Source organism: Protopterus annectens, chromosome 12.part0, assembly GCF_019279795.1.
Source record: "Protopterus annectens isolate FY-2018-M chromosome 12.part0, PAN1.0, whole genome shotgun sequence".
NCBI classification, from domain to species: Eukaryota; Metazoa; Chordata; order Ceratodontiformes; family Protopteridae; genus Protopterus; species Protopterus annectens.
In genome coordinates, this window is record NC_056746.1 from 139,890,301 (window position 1) to 139,915,758 (window position 25,458).

Genomic DNA, 25,458 nt, shown 5'->3' on the forward strand with positions numbered 1-25,458 from the left:
CTGCTAGCATAGCACACTGTGCAGCCTAGACATGCACATTAAAGTAACCATGAGGCATGAGACCAGTATGCTCATACATATGGCATGTGGACACCTGTACCTCCACAGTGCAGCACTATGTCCATTCCTCATTGTGTGGTACAGTGCTAGGGACATACCGCAGCACCACAGTGCAATGCCACATAACACAACATGTGACCACCAAACATGCATCTATATGCAAAGGGTAATAATATTACTTCTCCAGCTCAGCTGAGTTAGTGTCTATGACTACATCCTGTACTCTGGAATGCACAAATCCAGTATGGTTTACCAGGGAAAGCAGGATGCTCCTGAACTTCCTGCACAGGAACTTTAGGGAATGCCCACTCTAGAAGAGATTCCCATGATGGTGAGTGATAACACCAGCATCACCCAGTCTGAGAAAGATTTTCATAATCACTACAGTGGTCTTATATGGTGCCTCCTTCACTGTCAGTGGGAGCATAGGTTCAAAAGCGACAGCCTTAAATATATGGTAAGCAGATTTTCTGTTGTCTCCAACTACTTTACCTGTTGTACATTTATACTTTGGAATGTGCCTACTTTGTTTTCCATCAGATGAAGAACACCAGGTGAACATGGATGGATGTTTCAGAACACAGGAGCTCTTCTCTCAACAGTGGGATTCATACCATATCTGTACAACTGTGATTAGGTTTGCGACTTATGTGTGCAATAATTCATTCCTAGTGGGTCATCCTTCTGCATGTGCAGTTGTAGAAAAGGAAGAGGAGGGGGTTAATATCACCTCTCCTTTCCTCAACACCAGTGGAGTAGCACAGACTAATTTGTGAGAGTTTCTCTGACATTTTTTTTTTAATGTAACAGAGACATCCATCACACACACAAGTGATGCTGCTTGCACTATATATACTACTTAAGGCACTGCTGTGAGGAAGTGGTGACTTTACAAACGACTGGATCAGCATTTAGATTGCCAGACAGTCTGTGGGAAGCTAACCGCATTTTTTTTCCAAGTTATATAATGAACAACAGCCCTGTCCTAAACGTGGCATGAAGAAGTAGTTGCCCTGGATACAGACCGTTAGGAGGCATGATCAGCACAACAGAAGAGTTGTTGAGTATCTGTGATGCAGAGTAAATGTTATTTAAGAAGCCACAGTTGATTTGACATTAATAAAAAAAAAAAAAAAAAAACACTAAGTACAATGGGCAAGATTCAGATAGCTGTTTAAGTGACTGTAGTATTACAAACATTATATGCAGTAAAATAGAAATACGTAAGATAAAAGTATGACAATCTTAAGTATGATCCATCATTACTACTCATCCTGTTCTACTGTGTTTATGATGTACGTCACGAGAAATGCTCATCAGCCGGACTATCTTACATAGTATTTATTACACCTGCTACAACTTTACTTTCACTAACATAAATCACTTTGCTGGGAACACAACAGCAGAAATCACTGCACTTGTGTTACACATATTTGTTTCTAATCTCAAAGTGCTTTCTATGTAATAACAAGGAAAATTACAAAGGAAATCTGAACCACAGTGAAAAGAAACTTGAGGAACACAGTTAATTTTTTTAGACAGTGGACATATAAAACAAATAATCCAAGACTAGTAGACAGTTTTTCCCCTGGACTAAGAAATAAATAATCTCCAAGAATTAAAGGAATGCACCATGCTATCAACTAAGTTCACGTTCCAAAATTCAAGTAAAAAAATTTGTTTAGTTGTACGATTGGCATTTGGTCACAAATACATGTTTAATATTACCGGATTTTCAGGGTAATCAAGTAAACCTGTTAATCATTACTAGAAGTCAGTATGTTGTTTTATTATGTTAATTATTTACAGTTTTCTTAATTTATAGGGGTAGCCTGAGGTGAAAAGCTACACAATTACAAAAATACACAGCATTCAGTATATTCATGTCTTATATACTTAGTTTTTAATTTACAGAGAAAAAAGTTCCACACAGTACACATGTATAACTTTAGACTTTGGCATAAACAGAGTTCAAGTAAACGACAAAAGGCCAGCAATAAATGGTCCTGAAATATAAAACAATTATAACCAATACGTAAGCATGGCTTAAAATAATCCTTTATTAAACAGACCGGTTCCGGCAACCAATGCCTTCTTCAGTGTATTAAGATGATCATCTTGATACACTGAAGAAGACATTGGCTGCCAAAACTGGTCTGTTTAATAAAGGATTATTTTAAGCCATGCTTACGTATTGGTTATAATTGTTTTATACTTCAGGACCATTTATTGCTGGCCTTTTGTCGTTTACTTGGTTTAGTTTGGCCGCGCATCCACCTACGTGCATAGCATCATGTTTGGTTAAACAGAGTTCAACCATGTCCCTACCTAAAAAAGGGCATATGAATACAGACATGATAGCTTCTGTATCTGAAGACACAGAGCCCCCCCACCCCGTTTTTCTCTAACTCTGCTCCCACTTACGTCAGGCTCCCCCAATGTGAGATCCTTATAGCCCCAATCCTCGATGGCTCACCTTCAGGATAGCATCCTCGTGTGATTCACTGCAGGGGAGCTCCTCTTTTTTTCCTGGACATGAGATTCTCATGTGTGAAGAGCAACAGAACACTATTCCCCCATTACAGGATTATATAAATGCTATCATCGAAAGTAAATTGACCTAGAAAGGAAGCTTGTCCAAGTTATGTAAGTTAATTATAAATAATAAAAATTATTTTGAAGCAAATTTCAGGAACTTTTTAGATAGTGGATTAAGTGACTCAACAGATGGGAAGAATAAAACTTTGTTACTTAAATCAGTTAGTCAAACTAGTTTATACTAGAAAATGTTTATGTGGAAATATATAATGAAATGTTTGTTGCTCATAAAATCTAAGTTTAGTAAAATGACTTTGGTCTGTTAAATATGTAGTAAAGATATAAAAGCTGATTAGACACACATTTATGGATTGTGAAAAATTAAATGCATACTGGGATGAGATAAATATGTTTTTTTAAGGGGTTATGGTTTGATAATTGTTCTTTAACTAAATCAATAATACTAGCACTTTACTTCCTGTATCTGTAAAAGTCAAACAGCAAAAAATATTTTGGAGACTTTTGGCAGTTGCTCGAAAAGTTATTACAAAAAACTAGAAATCAAACTCAGTTCCTACATTCAAGGAATTTTAAAATTTAATGGGAATACTACCTAAAATTAAAAAAGAAGTGATCAGAATATGATCTATAAAGCATACTAAGACTTTTAGTGGTTGGTATAGCTTTCTAATGTTGCTACTGAAATACCAAGACTCTTAAATGTGTTAATTGTATATTATACAATGACTGTCGATTAACATTCAAAAACGAGCATGCTGATTGGTCAGCTCAACCAGTGTGCCCATTGTAAATTGAGAATATATCAACAGTAAAAGTCCAGCCACTAAAGTTTTATTGAGTGGCCAAACCTTATCTATTAGTATGTGTAGACGTGCATTAGTCTGAAGGGAAAAAAGTCTGAAACTGAAATGTGCATCATTATTTAGTGACTTTGTTCCTCATAAAATTTGTGGTTTTATGACAAATCACTGAGTAATGAAGTCACTAAATAATGACATATATTTCAGTTTCAGACTTTCTTTCCTTCTAGTAATCCAAATCTTTCTCAAAACGTTTAAATTTATAAAACCAACATTATCCTTCCACTCCATTATTTATACCTTTTTCCACATTTCTTAAAATAAAAGGTGGAGAGGTACTTACAAGAGTAGAGAAAAATACAAGAAAAATCAGGTACATTCTGCAAAACTAAAGAAACATACCTGATTTTCCTTGTATTTTCTCCATCTCTCTCAATAACTCTAAACTCGCCTTTTTCCTTTCAAAAAAAAAAGAAACGGAGATCTTCCTGTCTCCATTGCTTACTTTCCAAAGCACTGATGTGCAGCCTAAATGTAAGAAAGGAAGTCCCATATGCATGCACAGTACATCAACAAATCTGTGGAATAGGGAAACAATGCAGAAGAACACCACGGCACCATTATACAAAGATATTATTTTAAAAAAGTAAGTAATTTCACCTGAGTGATTAAACCACACCAACTGTGGGTAAATCTTCAATATATCACACCCACGTTGTCAGTTAGTGCTCTAAGATTACCTTGATGATTCAATGTATTCCTAACATTGTAATACAGTAGGTGATGTTGAGTTTCTTCCTTTCTGTGTATATATTGTAAATATGTTAAATTAATAAAAATATTCTTAAAAAAACAATCACATGTGCAGGTTTTCCTGGGTGCATACCACCACGTACTATCGAGTGGATATGGTAGCTCCTAGTCTAGTCTATCAGAAGCTTGCAGGTGCCTTTTCATCATTAAAGCCACCCTTCTCCCGATGTGCTGGGATATAAAACATTATTGTGATGGAAGTGTCCAGCTCAGGGTTGATGCATCCGTCAAACACCTATCCCTCTCTGCTCTGCAACAGCTCATTAACACCATGGTAGTGGTATCATGTCCACTGCTTGCACCTTAAGCCGAGTACCCCTTAATTGAGACCCTTTTGGAGGATGTCTGTGTCAGCCGGAGAGTCAATTATAGCCCTCTGTAACTGTGTCAGTTGTGGAATCTTTCACGTTTTTGGGATCTATAATCTCCCGGAACTTGAAGTGGGAGACCAGTGTGGGGTCCATCGTAAAAATGGCACAACAGCGTATGTTCTTTCTGCGACAGCTGAGGAAGTTCAGCCTCCCACAGGAACTGTTGATTCAGTTCTATACAGTAGTCATTGAGTCTATTCTCAGCTCATCCATAACAGTGTGGTTTGGATCTCTGTCTAATCATGACAAAAATAGGTTACATCGAACAGTCAGGTCTGACGAAAATAACACTGGTGCTAGTTTGCTCTCCTTACAGGACCTGTACTACTCAAGAGTCATGAAAGGACAGGAAAAATCATCACCGAGCCTTCACATCCAGGCCACCATCTTTTTGAACTATTACCATTGGCCAGACGTTATAGATCAATATGCACCAAAACAAGCAGATAAGAATATTTTTTTTCCACAGGCCATCAAGTTCATAAACGGTTAACTCAGCTTATTAGTTTGGGTATTCTTTTTCCCAAGCCTCCAAAGATTCTGCAGTATTGTATACATATTGTTAATACTGGTTTCTTTCTGAATTTACTTCAGTATTTTGCACCTTGTTTGTGTGACAAACCGAAATGCTGCCAGCCCAGCTAGCTGGAATTTTGTAAATAATCACATGTCATTTGTGAATATTAATATGATGCATATGCTTGCCTTAGAAATGTAAGAGAACTATATGTTATGTGTACATTAAACTACTGGTACAGAAGTGTGTGTTGAACTGTATGTTATGTACTGAGCTTCAAGAATGTAACCAAAGTGTACCCTACTGGAAAAGAATAGAGTTAATTTGCAAACTCTAAGAAAACAAGTGAACTGTTTTATGACTGTGTTTATCTCTCAGTTTCACTGAAGGAAACTGGAGATCTACAGCTAGAGATTTATTTCTATTGTCTTGAAACAGAAATAATTACTAGGTTTAAAATGTAAAAGTGTTTTAACTGTTTTACGACTTCCAGTTCTAGACAAACTTCTGAGAGATATGTACTTCTCACACAGAGATGCTAAAAATTCTGTTGATATCTGTTAGTCTGGGAACTGAAGGCAGTTGAGAAATAGTGATGTTGTCATAGCTTTACAGTGGTTTTGAAAATGGAAAGCTTGCTCAATATGAACAGTTTGGTGTCTTAAGGTGGCATCTACCCGTTTTCTCACCAGACATTGTATGTAATTTAAACAAAATCTATTTATGCTAATGATGAAGTTAAAAAAAAAGTTAATTCTGTTTGCTTCAGCTTAGTATGTCTTAAAGTCCAGAGTTCAATATCCTATATTATTCAATACTGAATGACTACAACAAGTAAATGTTTACAGCATGAATATCCACCCCAATGTGGGAAAATACTGAACCATTGGCATACTGCTATAACTCTGCTGGCTTGTAGTGCAATAACACCCATTTACTGAAGACCAAATAAGTGTATGCCTATGACTGAGCTTTTGAGATGGCATGAGTATTAATTACACCAGGGACCAGGCCTAGGACTGAATTTTAGACAGAGTACAAGTATTGTATTACCCCAGGGTTGAAATACATCCCTATCACTGCCTATTTGTTTTGCTATACAGCTGTAGACCCATCGTAGACCTCAGCTGTCCCTCTTATGGAAGGATATTCCTCCCTCCCCCACATAGGATGTCCCTGTTTTTGGAGGCATGTCCCTATTGTTAGGCTTGATTTTCCCCTTCACTCAGTTTTGTGAGTCCTCCTTATCCTATGTGATTTTTGAAGATGTCTAGTACACAGAAAAATGCACTAATGACCAACATACTAGTGACAACAATAACTTAAAGACAGCGGGCATGCACTGTACACCTCCCTTTTGTTAAAACAAAAATAAATTACCTTGGCTGGCAGAATTTTGCAATACAATTCATTCATTTCTACATATTTTGCACTGTCTTTTTGATGATGTGTTTATATTTTTCACCATTTTGCCACTCTATGTTTTTTAAACATACATTTCTCACTAATATTCTCACTAATACCCCAAGTTCCTACTGGAAGCAGGAAAAGTTATGTGCGATTTGTTATTCAAATTGTATGCTAAGCAGATGTCCATAGATGTCCAGATTTTTATCTGGATGTCCATACTTTTCAAGGGCCTTTATTCCTGTTTTCAATGTCTGCAGGTTGAGAGGAATGACCGACATCGGTTCAAATGTTTGTTTCCTTGAAAGTAGTAGCCACCATGCTGTAAGGCTGAAATTATCATGATGAAAATCAGTGCAGCTATTTTGCAAAGGATCATGCTAATATAAGCAACTGTATTATCAGGGAATCAGGACCTTGCTGCATTAAGAATCTGTATTTTGTAATAGGTATACTGAGGAAAGGCAAGACACTTAGTAATGTAACCCTGCACTTCACTGACCCCTCACTGTGGAAGACAAGCGCACACAAGAATTACTGCACGTTGATATGGAAACACATTACAATGACAAAGCAGTGTCATACCAGGCTGTGGGTGGGAGACACACCACTAGCAATGCATACAGATGGCATGACATGCCATGCAGAGCACAATGGCAATTGTATATTCAGCAAAGCTTGGAAATACATTTTGTGGAACGGGAACAGAGTGTGCACATTCTTTTAAAAGGAGATGATATGCTGATGTGGAAATGGGTGTCATGATCACAAACCTGCAGCTGTACACATACAGGAAGGTATCATAACACAACATACAAGACAAACAAATGGGCACCTTATGGGATTTGGGGGAGAAGCATGCACTTATATGGGGCATCCATGGCCAGCTAATAATGTACTAATAGGCAAACAGTGGATGGGGATATATAAAAGATTAAAAAAATGAAAAAAAATAAAACAAAATGAACAAGCACAGGAATCTGTTAGGTTCCAACTTCATCAACACGAGTGTTGAGGGAAAAAATAAAAAAAAAAAACAGAACAACTATTAGTCTTAAAACTTCGTTGATGAGCTCAGTCAGAATAATTTCCAAAAACCATGTGGTTTTTCTACTGGTTTTCATTGCACAAACATTTTTGGGGGGTGTAAACATAAAAACTGACATGACAGGATTTTTATTTCATCTGCAAAGCATTGACATTTTTTTCTGAGCTGTAAATAACTTGGTTTTATTCACATTAATACATATGGATGTTTATTAGATATTTACATTTATAGTATTCTAATTAGATAATGTTTATGTTTAGACAGCTATGTGTGTTTTTTCATCTATCTATATAGTTAGCTCTTTTGACTTATCTACCTGTGTATATGGTTTTGGTTCTTGTCACAGACCTGAATGAAGGCTTTTATTGCAATAGTTAGCCGAAAGTGATTTTAGTTTAAAGTCAGTCTTTTAATAGGGTCAATATTAGATAATCGAACTTTCAAAAGTTTGACTGTGATATGGTCGACACCATATTATCGAACTTTTGAAAAGTTTGAACATCTAATAAAAAATAAATAAATAAACTACACAAATAACCTACCGGAATGTTTTAAGGGGGGAAAGCCTCTCTGCATCCCCCACACGCCCCGCTCTTTAAATATACCAACTCTGAGATCGCACTACAGTGCAGAAAAGGGAAATCTTCCCATTCCGTGCTGTATGGAGATCTCCATTAAAACGTTTGAACTTTCAAAAATTCGATCATATGGTGTCGACTATACACCACTCGATCTTTTGAAAGTTTGATTATTTAATATAGACATTTTTTTATATGTGTGTTATGCTTTTATTAATACCTGATTTTGGAAAGTGTGTTGTAAATAGAGAGGTAGTGCTTTCCTTAACTAGGAATTAGTTTGATCTAATCAGTAGTAGTGTGTGGGGGTGTACTTGCTGTTCTTAAATGCACTTTTACGGCCCAGTTTATATTGTTTGCCTAGAATAGGCTGGTTTAAAATTAAATACATATATTTTCCACACCTACTTCTAAGTGCACAAAAGCTGATATTTTTAACATTGTAAATTATTTCTGATTTTTTGATTTTTTTTGTTACTGAGGATCACTTCTCTATGACAAATAAAGGCTTTTTGCTTTAGAACACTACCTGGGTTTCAGGATTTTTGGAAATTATTGTGACTGAGCTCATCAACAAAGTTTTAAGACTACTAGTTTTTCTGTTTTTTATTTTTTCCTCAACACCGGTGTATAAAAGATTGCTACAGATTTTGGGGAGATGGTGAATGACAGTCGATTTTGTATAGACTATAAAGTTAATTTTTTTTGAAAGAGACTCAGATCTACTGGTAGAAGAATAATAAAATGAATATCAGCTTACTTAAATACCAGAATATTATGTAAATAAGTGAGCAGCATCGCCTAAATACTGCAGGCCATTCCATAACTTCAGTTTTGGCTCGACGGTTATCTGGCTCACTTAGCATTTCCTTCCTTTTTTGTCAGGAGCACCCCAACTTACTGATGTAGATTTGACAAGTTCCACTTAATGAAGTCTCCCAGTACAGATTTCTGATTCCATCAAAGGGAATATTTTAGTGTTCATATTTCTTCAGAATGTTTTTCAGTCAGCCGTTCTGTGGTGAAAAGGCATTTCTGTAAGAGGGACACATTCATCATCACCCTTTCTCTGAGTCTATATAATACTGGAGTGTATATAAGTAGCAGGGATGGGAGGGGTTGAAGCCCACAACTTGTCTATACTACCAAAACACTGGCTGGGATTCAGAAAGGCCTACTGCTAGTAAAAAGCCTTAACACAGTGGCTTTACCACTCATTGTAAGCTTTTCCAGTTCCAACACTAAACTACCACTTAGGATTCCCAATAGTACAGCCTTCAGCATGGAGGGCAGTCTCACTGGTAAAGCTGCATGCTAATGTGGCAATCTGAGGGGAAATGGTACTGCTAATAGCCATGTACTCTCTCCCAGAAATGATAGTAGCTCCCAGTTTAGGTTGAAAGCAATTCAGTTCATCAGTCAGCATTGAAAATTTCACTGTTGGAGGATAAAGTGAGTAACTTTAAAAGGCGGTAGTCACCCACTCACAGATATGGAAGTAGCTCCTGTGCAGGTAAATTCAGAAAAGACATGAAGGAGAAGAGGCCCTAGTCTGTACATGTCTGTAGGCGTATGAATGAAGATGCATGAGTGTGTGTTTGTGTGTGTCTGCCTCAGTGATCACACTGGTGGAATCAGAGTGGGATTCAAGAATCTGGATGCGTGTGCATGTGTGTGAGTGTGTGTCTGTGTATGTCTGTGTGTGTTGGAAAAATGACTCTGGTCAAAGAGTTACTACCTTCCGGTCTGACAATGCTAGTGTTAGCTAAAGTGCAATTCAGAAACATGTTAATGAGCTGATAATGAAGTCTTTCTTGTCTCAATCACATTTTCTCACCATTTTGGAAAGTACCCTATCTGCAGTAAGCAATTTTTGCAACAGGTGAGGATTTTTCTAAGTTCTAGGGATTTTTTTCCTTTTTTTCATTTAGTTGTTTTTTGATGGTCTTCTTCTTTCAGCTTTTTCCTGGTTAGGGGTCACCACAGTGGATCACCTGTCCTCTCATGATTAGCAGTAGTGTTTTACTGTGTTGAGTTGCCATCCCGGCAGCCAACCTTCCACAGAAGACACACACACGCTCGCACTCATGCCTAGGGCCAATTTAGAGGGTGTCCACTCCACCTACAGCATGTCTTTAGGATGTGGGAGGAAACCAGAGCACCCGGAGGAAACCCACCTGACCACAGAGAGGACATGCAGACTCCGCACAGAAGGCACCCCAGCCGAGGATCAAACCAGAGAACCTCTTGCTGTGAGGCGACAATGCTAACTGCTGCACCACCGTGGCCGCCCCTGTTTTTTTGATGGTCTGGTGTTTTCTTTATTTGGTATTAAAGAAAAGCACTTGTAGAGATGCAGTCATTTAGATGGCAGCTAGATGGGTATACCTTACATTCTGTAAAGCTTGACAGCCAGATTATACTTTATGATACACTTACCTTTATTATTAAATTAAATTATGACAGGCAATTTCTTCTGCCCACCATTTTATGAAGAAGCATTAATTAATGTATTAACATAATATGGTATAAAATCCTACTTTTCCAAACTGCTAACTTAAAATATAAATCCATGTAATTTCTGTCAAACTGCATCTACTCTTGAGCAATGCATTCACAGGTTCATCAGGTTCATAGCTTCACAGGAGATTACTAGGCTAAGGGCTTAAGAGCCCTTAAAAGCCTAGCCAATAAAATCTGATTTTACCCAATATATGCTCCCTAGGGGCAACAGGATGACATGGATTTTTTTCTGTGCATTCTCTATCTTATTGCCCCTGTCCATAAGGGACATAGGCACTACAGCAGGTATGAATTTGCAATTCCATTCATCCAAATTGCATTTAAAAAGGACCAGAGAAGGGCTCTGCTTAATGTGAATATGAAGCCTGTTCCATAGAAGGGGCAATCTCTGAGAGACATCTCCCTCTCTCCATGTTTTCTTTGAGTTGCTGACTAAGTTTAAACCCCTAGATTGGGTGGCCCCTCATGCTGTTTGACTTGCGGATGTGTAGCAGCTCCATCAGGGCTGGATTTGTGAGTGCCTTGTAGGTCAGGAATAGGTCACCCCTTATTAGTCAGTAGGGGGCAGAGTAAAGGGATAGGGCTTTTACTCTGTCTGTATACTTCATATGTTGTTTACATACTGTATATTCTTTGTGAGGAATCTCTGAGGTCCATTCTAGTGTTTTATTGCAGGAAAAGGAGATCCATGCAGATTAGCTATGCAAAAATGCACAGTTCTCTGAGATAATGATTGGTTATAATAAGGAAATTACCCTTTCCCTGAAATACTGTGGTGCAGAATTTGACTACGCAAGTAAATTGGGCAAATCCATCTCCATGGGGATGCAGGAAAAAGCAAATTTTTAAGTCTTCCTCTTCACAAAGTTAGAAATGATGATTCTGACCTTTGGCAATATCCAATTTCTAAATGCTGAGTTGTTATTCATATTCTGGGCACTGCTGTAAACATCAGTGGCATGGTAAATTTTAAGATTTGTTATTGTTTATACCACTAGGCATGAAGTGCCATCAATAGGTTTCTGACCTTTGATGACTGTCCTAGGGCTACTGATCCTCAAGACATTATCTAGAAAAAAACTTTTTCCCAAACACTCTTGGGAAATGTATTGCAGAGCATTACTGCAAGAGTTACAGCTCCATGAAGACCAGCCTGCAGACATGCAGAGATCACTGAAATACTAATTACTTGTAACAACGTGGTGTTGAAGTTGTGTATACAAATAAAGGGGATAAATCCCTCTGCGTGGGAATGTGGAAGAGTCTTTATCACTGCTCTACAGTTGCATTTCATTCTTGAAAAGCATACCTTATCACTGTCCCAAATTACCTCATCATAGCTGATACGTCTGATTGTCTGATATTTCATTTTGCCCACACTGAAATTTGATCCTGTTGAAATGAATTTACAGTAGTTACATGATTCACATTTGTAAGTACCCATTATTCTGTGCAAGATACTTACTTCCGTCTCCACAAAATTCTTTAAATTTCTACCTCTTTTAAAAATTAAAGTCGGGCAGTTTCCCAACTTCTCAATTAGTCCCTTCTCAAAATACAGTAGATTCCAGTTTCTGTCCAGGATACATCTCAAATCACTTGCTTCTAAATTTCAGTGTGGGCAACATGAAATATCAGATGAGGGGTAGGTACAACTGCAATTCCAAAGCAGTGGTGTACCTGGCTTCCTGCCAGCTATGCCCTGTGTTGTACATAGGGAAGACTGACAGGAGGCTGAGAGATAGGATATACAGACCTGTATACAATATTAGAAAGAAAAACAGTTTAAATGCACTGGCTAGGCATTGTAATGAAAACCCCACCCACAGTTTTTTGTTTAGGGTAATAGATCAAGTCACCCCAGTTTTAAAAGGTGGTCCCTACCAACTTCTTTTAGAAAAGTGTGAATTAATATGGCAGTTAAGATTAAATTCTTACACAGATCCAGGTTTGAATGAAATCACTTCACTGTCATGTGTTTTAAAACTGAAAAGTCTTTTGCGTTAAATTATATTTATTAGTTTGTAAGTATTTGAAAAGTGTCAATTGATACATTTTATGACTATTTTTACACATTTTTTTGTATTTTATATGTATAGTATAATTAAATAGGTAGATTATTTAGAGTGAGTAGCATCCTGAAACTACTTTGGCCAGTAAGTTTTGTTGTTATTTAGACTTTTGTGTATTGTAATTGTCATAGGCTGGTTGTCGTGTCAATCTTCTTTTAAAAAATGTATTTAACTCTCTTGTTTTGCACAGCTGATTTGTCTGATGAAGTCTACCAAACTGGCAGGGTAGACGAAAAGCGCTTCACTTTCGTTTGGAATAAAGCTTTGTGGATTATTCATTTGTGCACCGGAGCTGTTATTTTATTTATTTTGCTCGTTTGGTCCGTGTTGTTGCTTAGTCTAAATCACACCATGGCATAATCACTGTTAACTAATGGTGCCTTATTCTGAATATTCATTATCACTTCTGCATTCAACATGACTTAAATGTTGTCCTTTTTGGTATACTCCTGTAATCAGCTGAATGACATCTGATGGTCCAAAACTTCAATCAGCTCTCATATCTCTTTTGAGCCTGGAAATCAGTATCTCTCCCTCAGTTTCTGGTGGATTCTGATCCCCCATGAGTATTACTCTCTGCATCCGGTCTCACTCCACTGCTCTCGCCTCCAATTTCTCATCATCTCCACCTTCTGTAGTAACATGTCTGTTTGGTAGTACATCTTCTGTCAATCAACCCCGTCTGCCTAACTTATCAGGGTGCTTAATCTGGGTTCTGACCATTCCCAACCCTAATTTTTGTGTGCTGTTCTTTATAACTTATGTTCTCCTTCATACAGATTACAGTTCCAACCAAATCTCATAATTTTGGGTCATTTCTGAATAACCTGCACCCAGCTCCTTCACTTCTCACCCCCACATCACTCTCTCATATTTCTTTGAAAACAGAAATGTTCACCCTCTCTTCCTGTAGTACTACTTGCAGTTTTCCACCTTTATACCCCCAATTTTTTCATTGCAGATTAGTGTCATCCAACTGCACCCTGAATCAACTATTTTTATTCCTCTATTATATTCCACGTCGCATCTTATATTAAAAGAATGCCTACTTCTCTCTTCTGCTTTTGTCATATGCCTTTTATGATGCATTTTTCTTCTCATCAGTCTTGTGGTTTTTCCTATAAGATATCTTTACTGTTCCATCTCTTTTGGCCTCTGCTATCTGGCTAAATGGTCTTCTGTATGCATGTCCTTCCTTGTTTTCATTGGGATGCTAAAACCAGAAGACACCACATAAGCACCATCGCACCTTCTATCATTTGTCAGAGCTCTTTGCATCTGTTTTTACATCCTGGCAACCTTCTCCTTGTCCCCCTTTTTGTGGCTGCATTTCTTACTTTTTCTGCATTCACCCTTATTGGTGTCGGCCTCCACATGCATGCACTGCTGGGGCATCTTTGTTACACCTGCCATTCTTTGCCTTTCTTACCCTATGCTGTCTTGTGCCAACTTATACAACCAAATGCAACTGCCTTTTGAGAGGCTTTCATAATTTTCTGGATGAGGAAATTTGTAATCACTTTAAAAGTTTAAAACAACATTGGTGCAGGGTTTGATTCTCATATGCGGTAACAGGCTAGGCTTAAAATGACCCAACCAGGGCAGTTAGCCTAGTAGTAATCTATGAACCTAAGTACTGTGCTGAAGGGATCTAGCAAGTGAAGACCAGAAAAGACCTGGACTATACAGTTCTACATGTGGTCTTATGGGAACAGGAAATGGCCATTCATTACTACTAAAGGTCAAATACAAAATGAGATTGCTTCAAATGTATATTTTTGGACGAAATGTATTTATAATTCCCACTGTAGTAGAAAGAAGACTTGTGACCCTAAGACTAAAAAGTGTCATAAAGAGATGGACATTACAAATCTTCAAGAAAGTTTTTCTGATAAACTTGAAGACATTCTCAAGTTGTACAGGGCTTGTTTGCTGGCAATTTACCTTTGGAAACTACTTTCTCTAGTGAAACAAAAGTTCAGTGGAAAGGAACGATTATTAAATGACCACATGTCCTAGGTGATTCAGCCAGAGCATATTTAAAAAGTATGAGGATAGATTGTTGTTTTCTTTCGGCTTTTCCCGGTTAGGGGTCGCCACAGTGGAACTCCAGTCCGCTAATGATTGGCAGTTGATTTTCACGAACGCCGAGGTGCCAGCTCGACGTTCAACCTTCAATGAAGGCATGCCTATTTATGCATGTCTTTCGAACGCCCACCCAACCGCGGGGAGGACATGCAGACTCCACACAGAAGACACTCCCCGCACTCCAGCCGGGAATCGAACAGGAGAACCTCTTGCTGTGAGGCAACAATGCTACCGCTGCACCACCACAGAATGAGGATAGATTAAGGAATCTAAATGGAAATTGAAAAAGTCCATGGTTTTATCAATTTATTAACTTCTGTCGACATTAATGCATATAGTGTCAATTTTAATGGCACTATGGGGCAATTCATTCTTCAGAACACACACATTACTGGAAAACAAGGGCACACATACTGGTTTTATAGTTTCCATAGATGGCACAGTACTAGAAAATCTGAAAAAGTGCATTTATTTTCTCCTCTATCAAAACATATTTTTAACTACAATTTACAGTAATCATATCTTGTAAAATGGTCATCATAGAGCAAATAGTGGACAGCCTCTGTCATGACCTTTCTGCAACATGGAAAAAGTTGAGATTATGTAAGAGATGTAAACATAATGAAGAGAAAGGATATGAACGTTTATAAGAATTCCTAAGGAATGGATTGTACATGTTTAAACATCAGACTGCAAGAATGGCTGTTGATGTGGATGCAGCAAACCCTGCTTCAAGACCAGGAGTAAAAAACAAGTGTTACAGACACTTGATGGCACTGATTAAACAGACTTTTATAAATAATGGAAAGGTCTAAAAAATGAAGTCTTAAAAAACTCAAGGAAAGTAAAAGAGTTCAGAAATTTGTAGACTGATAAAAATCACTGTAAAAATAATACTTTTGTATTTCAAAATAAACAGTAATTGCAAGAGGCTGTTGATTAGAAACAGGGTGTGCAAAATGAAAATTGGACATTTAAAATCCTGAAAAAGAAAGATGACAGGCATTTTTGAATCCTGATACCAAAAAACTAAGAAAATTTGCACAAATGGATATTAATATTTATTACTACACTTGACTTTCCTATTTCTCATAGATTTTTCAGGGGAGGTTAAGACTTTGAACTGATCAAAAGGACATTTTATCTATGGGGAAGTGTGCCATTTTTTTGTGTGGAAGTGTGCCCTTGATTTAATACATTTTGGTTCTTTAAAGTTATAGGTAATAAAATAAAGATATTAATGTGCAATCCCTGCACCCAGACTACATAACTAATAAAGTGATTTGCTGAACCCTGAAAAAGAGCAAAATTATTAGCATTAGTATTTAATTCTTGTTTAGAAAGTAGGAGTTTCAAAATCATCCATAGGCTCATAGGAAGTTACTAGGCTACTAGCCCTAGGGCCCTTACAAGTCTAGCCAAGTTCTACTCTTATTTCCATGATCAGCACCTAATGACCCTGTCCAAGAGAAACACAGGTGGAACCCCTGGGGTGAATAACAATTGGCAATGGAAATGAGAGATCACAGATCCTTTTTTATGTTTAGGATATCTACACTTGTAATCATGCATGAAAATGTTCTGTTCTGTTCACGGCTTTTGGTTGCTAAGATAAATCAGAAATGAAAAATTTCATCTCACTCAGAGACTGTGAATGCAAGCACATGCAATTGCTAAATCTTACAATAAGTGGAAAATCGCAAACTGATTAGATCTTATTTATTGCTGTAACTTTCTCAGATTTCAACACAGATACTGACTCATTCAGAAAGGTTGGCTTAATGCCATAATGAAAGTAAATATATTTTCCTGGACATGATTATTATTGGCATTCATCACTCACATTCACAGGTAGAAGACAAAAGCCAACAGATTATGAGAAGTAGAGACAAAGCCTGGAAATGATGGCTCAATTCTAATCAGCCACCAACCTCCTCCATTACAAACAACTTTACAACCTTTCTAAAAAAATGTATCCACAAAGACAAACAAGAGTACTTCTGGAACCTTCAATCAAGTAGGAAAACAACCCAAACTCTTCTGATCCTCTAGCAACAATCTCTTTAGCCCTGGCACTAAATCCAACCACTGTCCTTTCCCTAATATGTCACCTGACCTCATAGCCTCAAAATTTAACTCTTACTTCATTGAAACAATAGTTATTCTGGCAGCCGCATTTTCCTCTCCTCTTCCTAGCAACCATTACTGTAATTCCCCCTCCTCTTCCCATCTACTTCACAATACCACATGCTTAAACACACCCATGCAAAACTGTAATTTACCCACCTCTCATTCTGAATTTAATTTCTCCCCTGTCTCCACTTCCTTTATAAAAAAAAAAACTCCTGCTAAAGCTAAAATCCTGTTCAAATTCAGCCGATAATATCCCTGCCAAATTCCTTAAGATTGCTGCTGATGCTGTAGCATATCCTATCAGCATTCTAATCAATAGATCAATCCAATAATCTTATGTTCCCTCTCTTTGGAAAAAAGCCATCATCCTAACCCTCCATAAAGGAGGCCCTTCCTCTGACATCTCAATCTTCCGATCCATCGCTCTTCTTTCCCCTATATCTAAAATTCTCAAAAAATGTATTGAAAAACAACAACTAGTCCACTACCTGTTAAGCAAAAACATTCTGTCCCCAACCCAACATGGATTTCGTCCCGGGCACTGTACTTCTACTGCACTAATATTCTTCTTAGATACTATTAACAAAATCCATGACTTTGGCTCTATAGCATCTGCTCTCTTTCTAGACCTTTCTAAAGCTTTTGACACTATTTCCTACTCTATCCTTCTCTCTCAACTCTCTTCCATGGGACTGTCTCCCCAATCCCTTAACTGGTTTAAAAGCTCTCTCTCTCTGATAAAGTGCTGCCATTTGACAGCATGTTGCCTATCTCACCTTACCTCCACAACCCTGCCGGCATCCCACAAGGTTCAATCCTCGTCCCCCTCCTGTTTATCCTATCCATAAACAACCTCTACCAAGTTATACCAAAAACATCCCTAGTCCAATATGCTGACGACTGAACAATTGTCTGCTCTGCACCCAACCCAACTAGCCTACAACAAATGACCCAAGCAGCCTTCTCTTTTATTGAAACTTGGCTCCACAAAAATCACCTTTCCTTAAATGCCAAAAAAAAAAAAATCTTATGTTGTTCACTCCTAAAAGAAACGCCACTATCAATATACTAGACTTTAACATTCTCTCACTGAATTCAATACAGATTGAAATAGTAGCTAACACCAAACTATTAGGTGTTATAATAGTCAACAATCTAAAATTTGATTTACATATTCAATCGAATATCTCAAAAACTCATAAAAAACTTGGGCTTCTCTACAGGCACAACACATTCCTCTCTCTCTCTCAACCAAAGAAGCCTTAGCCCTCTCCTATCTACTTCCCTTCCTAACCTATGGTGCTCCCTTAATGACTGATCTGCAGTCCTCTCTGAAAATCAAAAGTAGAGAGATTGCCAAATTTGCCTTTAATTGTTGCCATTCAACTCATCACTGTACAGCATAGGAAACCCGCCAATGGCTTGAATTCCCACATTACCTACTACTCCTTCAGCTAACCACCTCTCACAGATTTTTTTTTTTCAAGCTTCAAGACTGCCCTGCACTCAGCTACTTATTTTCCCCTTACTCGCCTTCTAGATCATTATGTTCAGAAAATGAAAACCTACTACAGGTTCATAAACCAAACCTACCTGCAGGTAAACTCCTTCACTCCTGGACTATGGCAAGACTCTGGAACAATCTCCCCTCCTTCATCCGATCTGAACAACATCCCTTTAAATTTAAAACAGCTCTACGCAAGCACCTTCTCACCAGCTGGATTTGTAACTGCTTTACCACATCTAATGCTATCATTTAATTCTCTTCTCCCCAAGATCGGACCCAGTACTGCCTTTCAAAACTATCTAAGCAGCTAAAACGCACACTTCCTCCACTTAAACTGTCACTGACATCCTACTAACCACTACTAATTCTCGTATTCTTCTCCTTAAGCATTCCAAGTCTTTCTTTAACCTCCAGTAGCTCTGTCTATTTGCATTATTCTATGCCTTCTTGCCACCCCCCTTTACTTAATTTCTGATATGCATTCTACAGTCACCCCATTCCCAAAATGACAACCTATCTCAGATTAACCTGATTTTCCTTATACTCACTGTTTGAACTTACTCTTTTAGCACAGTTGGAATTTACCAACTTCTACTATTTTATAGCATGTTTTTCTGCCAACTGTAATAACTCTTGCAAATATTTTTTCCTTCTGTTGTAAATATATTATACTGTTATTGCATTGTTTGATTTGTTTGTACACTGGAGCTTTTCTACCCGGGCATCCACTGAAAATGGGCTTTTTTAGCCCAGTGAACCTTCCCGGTAAACAAATGTCAATAAATAGATGCACTTTCGATGTATGCTTTCCAACTTAAAAGAAATGACACTGGGATGCTTGGGAGCACCTTTACTTTTTACTATGAATGCAAGCACACACACGCACACGCCTGCACCTAAATTCTAGCTCCTAACACACATAAACACACACACACACACACACCTACCTAAATACAAGCTCCCAACACTATTTCCTGGATATTGTCATGACTAGGTCTCCTCATACCAATACAGTAAAAACTGTGAGATTGTGGTTAACATAGCCTCTGTATTAGCTCCCACAAGATGTTTCTCCTTTGCTCACAGTTGAGTAACCATAGCATCTGCAAATCACATTAAGGGGGATGTGGGTACCTAATTGATGAAGTTCAGAATGTTGTAGTGAATGAAAAAGCTAAATACATTTTTCATAAAATCATTTGTGTTCTTATGACATCAGGTGTTGTTTTAGTTTTTATTAGTCTATTTTCATCTGGCATCACAGTACTAATATCTTATTTTTCAGCTTTACAGAAATATTAAAGCTATAAAAAGGTAATCACTGACTTTTGAAAATAAGAGTGGGAAGATCCAATTAGTTTAATTTCATAACTGAATATATAGAAACGAAGCAAAGCTCGTCATATCTGATAAGGAGCCAAAAAACACTCTGTATTTACAGAAATTGTATAAAAGAGAAACTGTTTGTCTAGTCTGACATGTTGTAAATTGTGCTACTTGCACCTATGATGAAGGCCAGGTGTCGGAAAACACAACACCCCAAAAAAGTCACCAACTTTGATATCCAATGAATAATAATGAAAGGAATTTTAAGGAAGAATTTGTGTCATCAGCAAAACGTGTTTACAAATAAATGTTCTCCTTCCTAGATTTTTACTTTATTATGTTTTGCAATTTAAACATGAGCATAACAAGGAGGTGTTTCTCACTACTTTGAGATTCATTAACCTGGAAGTTGATTATAATAAACAGTGGTGTAGTTGGTATAGTCCCCTTACATTGGGAAGGAATGCTGGGGTGTTTTTAGACACTGTAGTCAACAGCTTTATGTGGAAGGATGTCAGTTTCAGGGAAGTGGACTTCAGGATTTTGTTTACAAAGGTACTCTGGATGAATGCTTTAACCAGTTGACCCTTAAAGAAATGCTCATACCTCTAACACTGAGACATGTTCACAAAAATAACTGTTCAAGAGAAGAATTCAGTGTAGCAGTATCCCCACTTACTAGCATACTATGAATAATGTATGAGAACTAACGTTTTTTAAATTTCCAGTTAAAGAGAAATTTAATAAATTATACATGATCATTTTGGAGATATTCTACTGAAAAAAGTTTAATTACAGTTATTGAATCCTCCAAAATAGTAGCTATATACTGAACAAATATAAAAAGGTTTAGACTTTAATAAATGTACCTTACAGTGTGAGGTAAGCAGTGGTTTTGCACTGAAGTAGTAATGCCACAAACACAATTAAGTGTATTCAGCTTCACATGAACACAAGTTAATTAAGGAACGAAGATGGGAGATGAAAAACAAAGACTGCCATTACCTTCCTTACAAAACAGCTCCTCTGACTTTCATAACAAGGCTGAATTCTTCCATAAGAACTTTGATATACCGTCAGACAAAGAAATGATCTCTGTATGGTCAACAGAATATTGAGTGTGGCCACAATAGCCAGTAATATCATAATTTAGAAGAGAGCTAAACCGTACAAAGAGTTTGTTCAGTCCTGCTTACATAGTAATGCACAGAATGGTTTAAGGGTGGCACTGTTTTATAGCTACATGTAGGTCATGGGAGTTCTGGTGAAGTTTTATAGCCTCATGCTAGGTAGTCACGTATAAATAACATTTTGCACCACACACACTGATCACAGAGTATTAGCTTGTGCAATATAGTGCTGTCATTGTAAAAATATTGCCCAGAGCTCAGCAACAATAAATTACTATATATTTGCATAATTTTAAATAGATATCTAGAACAAATTACTGCTACTTGAGACCAAACACTAAGAAACAAAAATGTCACAGGTACAATTAAAAATATAAGTAAAATGATACTAATGATGTTAGTATCAAAGTGGCCTCTTGAGATCTGTACTCAAGATCATTTCAGGTAACAAAGCAAATAGCTTTATAAATTAACTGCACGCTTAAAAGCATTTAACATTGTGTACTATACAGTACATTTTAAAGTGCATGACTACAGTTGTATTGGGTAGATGTTGAAAGAAAAACAAAACAAATGTTAAAACTATTGGTCATAAGTCTTACCATTTTAGATTTATTGAGGTGAGACATCCTGATATAGCCGTTGTCATGATGTCGCAAATAGAGGTAGTAGAAAGGGAAGCAAAGCCAAAGGTATATGCAAGGAATCCATACCAGAACAGTGTTCTGGAAGCATGCTGTGAGATCTGGTTCATTTGTGTGCCACGTCAAATTCCAGCTCTGTAAAAAAAAAATATATACATATATCCAAGTTAAACTCGGGAGTTTTTGTGGCAACTTAAAGGTGTGTATATTCTATTGGTACATAGATGTAAAATACAATATAAAACAAAATATAAGATAAACTCAGGACTGCATCTCTAGTGGCAGTAGAAGGTAATGATTTAAGCAATAGACTCCTGACGATCACTAGCCTTGACTTTTGAAAAAACGCAAAAAGTTTTTCTTAAAAGGTAAAACTTCCTCAAAGTCAGTTTTTACTGTCCATAAACCAGTTTGCCAATTAATTCCTGACAAAAATAAGTTATAATGTATTTAAATACAAGATAAGTTCTTAAATATACCATGTGCTATGTGACTACATTTAGCATAACTGCAGTGCAAAAAGAAATGCAGTTCCAAACAGCTGCAAATATGACTAGGTCAGTAAAAGGGCATCGGAAGGTGGAACAGCTAGCCTTCAAAGACACTTGAACAGACAAGCAGAATGGAATGGGAATTGTCATTTAACATTTAATGTAAGGAAGTATAAACCAACTCACATGTGCCCTAATAATCACAAAGTTCAATATGAAACTGGAAGGAGTAATGTTAAAAGTACATCTGGGAAAAAACACCTTTGTTTATTATTAATAGTAGAAATGAAGCACTTGATGCAGCATAAGAAATTGTAGACAATGCCAATAATACAGAGAGCTGCATCTTTACGCTGCTGGACTCTAAGAACAGAGGCATTAAATTACCTCTCCACAGATCCCTGGTCAGGCCATTACCAAATGCTGCTCATACGAGATATGGATATCAAGCTTCTCAACGAAGTACAAAGGAAGGCTGGCAAAATATGAAAGGGAATAAAAGATAATGGATATAGAGAGAGGTCATAGAAACTAAATGTATTCCTATCTAATACCAGACAAAACAATACATACAGATGTAGAAAACACTTAGGAAACTGCCTGATAGCACTTAGGAAACTGCCTGATAGCACTTAGGAAACTGTCTGACTGTCTGATAGCACTTAGGAAACTGCCTGAGAGCACTTAGGAAACTGTTTGAGAGCACTTGGGAAACTGCCTGATAGCACTTGGGAAACTGCCTGATAGCACTTGGGAAACTGCCTGATAGCACTTAGGAAACTGTCTGATAGCACTTAGGAAACTGTCTGAGAGCACTTAGGAAACTGTCTGAGAGCACTTAGGAAACTGTCTGACTGTCTGATAGCACTTAGGAAACTGTCTGATAGTACTTAGGAAACTGTCTGAGAGCACTTAGGAAACTGCCTGATAGCACTTAGGAAACTGCCTGATAGCACTTAGGAAACTGTCTGACTGTCTGATAGCACTTAGGAAACTGTCTGAGAGCACTTAGGAAACTGTCTGAGAGCACTTGGGAAACTGCCTGATAGCACTTGGGAAACTGCCCGATAGCACTTGGGAAACTGCCTGATAGCACTTGGGAAACTGCCTGATAGCACTTGGGAAACTGCCTGATAGCACTTAGGAAACTGCCTGATAGCACTTAGGAAACTGCCTGATAGCACTTAGGAAACTGTCTGACTGTCTGATAGCACTTAGGAAACTGTCTGATAGCACTTAGGAAACTGTCTGATAGCATACAGCACCAGAACAAAGGCAAGCTGGGGTGGCATGCCTACAAAGTTAAGGGTAGAAAGATCCAGACATTAAAAGGCATTTTTTCACAGGAGTGGGAGATTTATACAACATGTGTTTTTCAGGATTTTAGAGAGGGGGAGAGAATAGCAATGGGTCTTAAATTAGAAATATCTGTATTATTATTACCACCTTTATGGAGAGGAAGAATATGTGCTTTTTTCCATGTAGTAGGGATATGACATAGGATGCTTAGAGGGATCTATTGAGAAGTATGCTGATGGGATAGGTAATGGATCTTGCTGAAATTTGGATGTATTCTGGGGGTAGGTTGTCAGGGGCACAGGAGCCAGGTATCAGTTTTAGAAGAAGTTTAGTTATTGTAGCGATGGGTATGTTGGAGAAAGAAAAGGTAGGTAGGGAGGGGGTTGTGGTATCCTATAGAGGACAGCTGGCATTGGACTTAGTTTGGGGAAAGGTTGTGGGAAGTTTTGAAGAGTGGGTAAAGATAGATGAAGGCTGCCAGCCTAGCCAGATATAATTTTGCAGATAATTCAGTCATTTGTAAATATGAATGTAAACTACAGGCTTGGTGTCTTAAATGTAAAGAAATAGTGTTACATGTGGAACTGGGAAAAATGTGACAACAATGCACTCTACTGACCAAAGTAAAGCATGTTGTGACCCTTTGATTTAGAAAGTGGTGCCGAAGGGTCTAGAGATGAAGACATTCTTTCTATTGTTTTAAGAAAGAGTCAAATTGCTAGATTTAAACATGCAAATGTATTTTTATTGCTCTGCTTCCTGACCAGCTGCAAGATAACAAAAATGAGATGTTAAGAATGTAAATGCAGTTTCTGTTACCCTGGGAACCCAGGGAAGTGTGAAGAATGAAGTAATGTGTAGCCTGGGAACCCCAGGAAAGTGTGAAGAATGATGTAATGTGAATCAGAACTGCAATTTCAATTTAAACAGAGAGAACCAGAGAGGAATAGGCATTTTTGTCTTGACCATCCAACTCATCAGCACTCTGCCTGTTTTCTTATTTAAGTTTATCTTAGACTTTTGTTTTCTTTTAGAAATAGCTAGGAACTGGAAAGATTAGACTAAGTGTTTTTCTGTGATGTCAGAACTGTACTACTGAATAATAATTTCTCTGTGATCTCTGAACTCTTGACTAGTGCTGTGTAGTAAGAAGTATTGTCTTGTGTTTTTATTATTTATTAAATATTTTAAAACCTTTCAACTGTGGCTGTTTTGTGTAGAGATAATTTAAGCTCACATTGCATATTTATAGTGATTACTGTACCAAGTCACTCTAATAAGCCTTGACTGTTTAGTTATACTACCAACTGGATAATAATATTGCACAGTAATAATTGGACACCCTTTTAAAAGCCTTTGAGTAGCTAATAAATATTAGCTGGGTGGTGGCAGGCGGTACTACCGTATAGTCTGGGTAATAAAGGCTCAGCTGGAGAACCTGTGCCAGCCTTTCCCAGGAGTGTCTGTGTGGTTGCATAAACTCTTATCTCAAAGTGTGTGTGTGTCAGCTACTTGGGCAGGGACATGAAGCACTGGTTGGACAGAGAGGGTGCTGGAGGTTTTAGCTGCCCAGCTGACTGAGATCTGGACCCTATAGCTGTGTCAGTGGGGAGCCTTATTGGGGACCTGGAGAGCAAGGGAGCAACCAGCCCCGGACTGACTGTGATTTCTGTGTGCTCTTAAGGGAAATTCCACTTTACTGTGTGTATTTGTTATCCTTTCCTTCATATATGAGACGCCCTCTCTGGTGTTAGTGGTGAGGATTGAGGTTCCTTGATTGCTGGGCCAGGTCACGGGCATCACAGAAGTATAGCTATTGTGTCAATGAAGTGCGTGTTGAACAGGGTGGCTATTTCACTGGCTGTTTTCTTGGGAAATGGGCAGTGGTTATTTTTGATAGCAGGGTTAATTAGAGATCAGATGGAGTTCCAAAAATTCTTTGGATTTTCTTTGTGATTTTTTTTTGAAGGCTTAGATAATATTCTTTTCTGTCATTAATACCCAGGTGCTTTGCTTGATTATGGAGCTGTCTAAATTGTAGGAGATCAGTGGGGTTCTTGTACTTTTGCCATTTTTTCCATATTTCATCCCT

General features: G+C 37.7%; 1 protein-coding gene and 1 pseudogene across 1 annotated transcript in view; both read right to left on the reverse strand.

The window, feature by feature from the left end:
* The window catches only part of LOC122816399 (multidrug resistance-associated protein 1-like), an 827,783-nt gene that overhangs the window by 695,853 nt on the left and 106,472 nt on the right, over positions 1–25,458 (reverse strand). The window contains exon 2 of the mRNA XM_044089157.1: positions 21,535–21,711. Within this exon, the coding sequence (XP_043945092.1) occupies positions 21,535–21,711 (177 nt within the window). The remainder of the gene's footprint in view (positions 1–21,534; positions 21,712–25,458) is intronic.
* Positions 21,901–25,458, reverse strand: part of LOC122817252 — a 70,957-nt pseudogene continuing 67,399 nt past the window's right edge.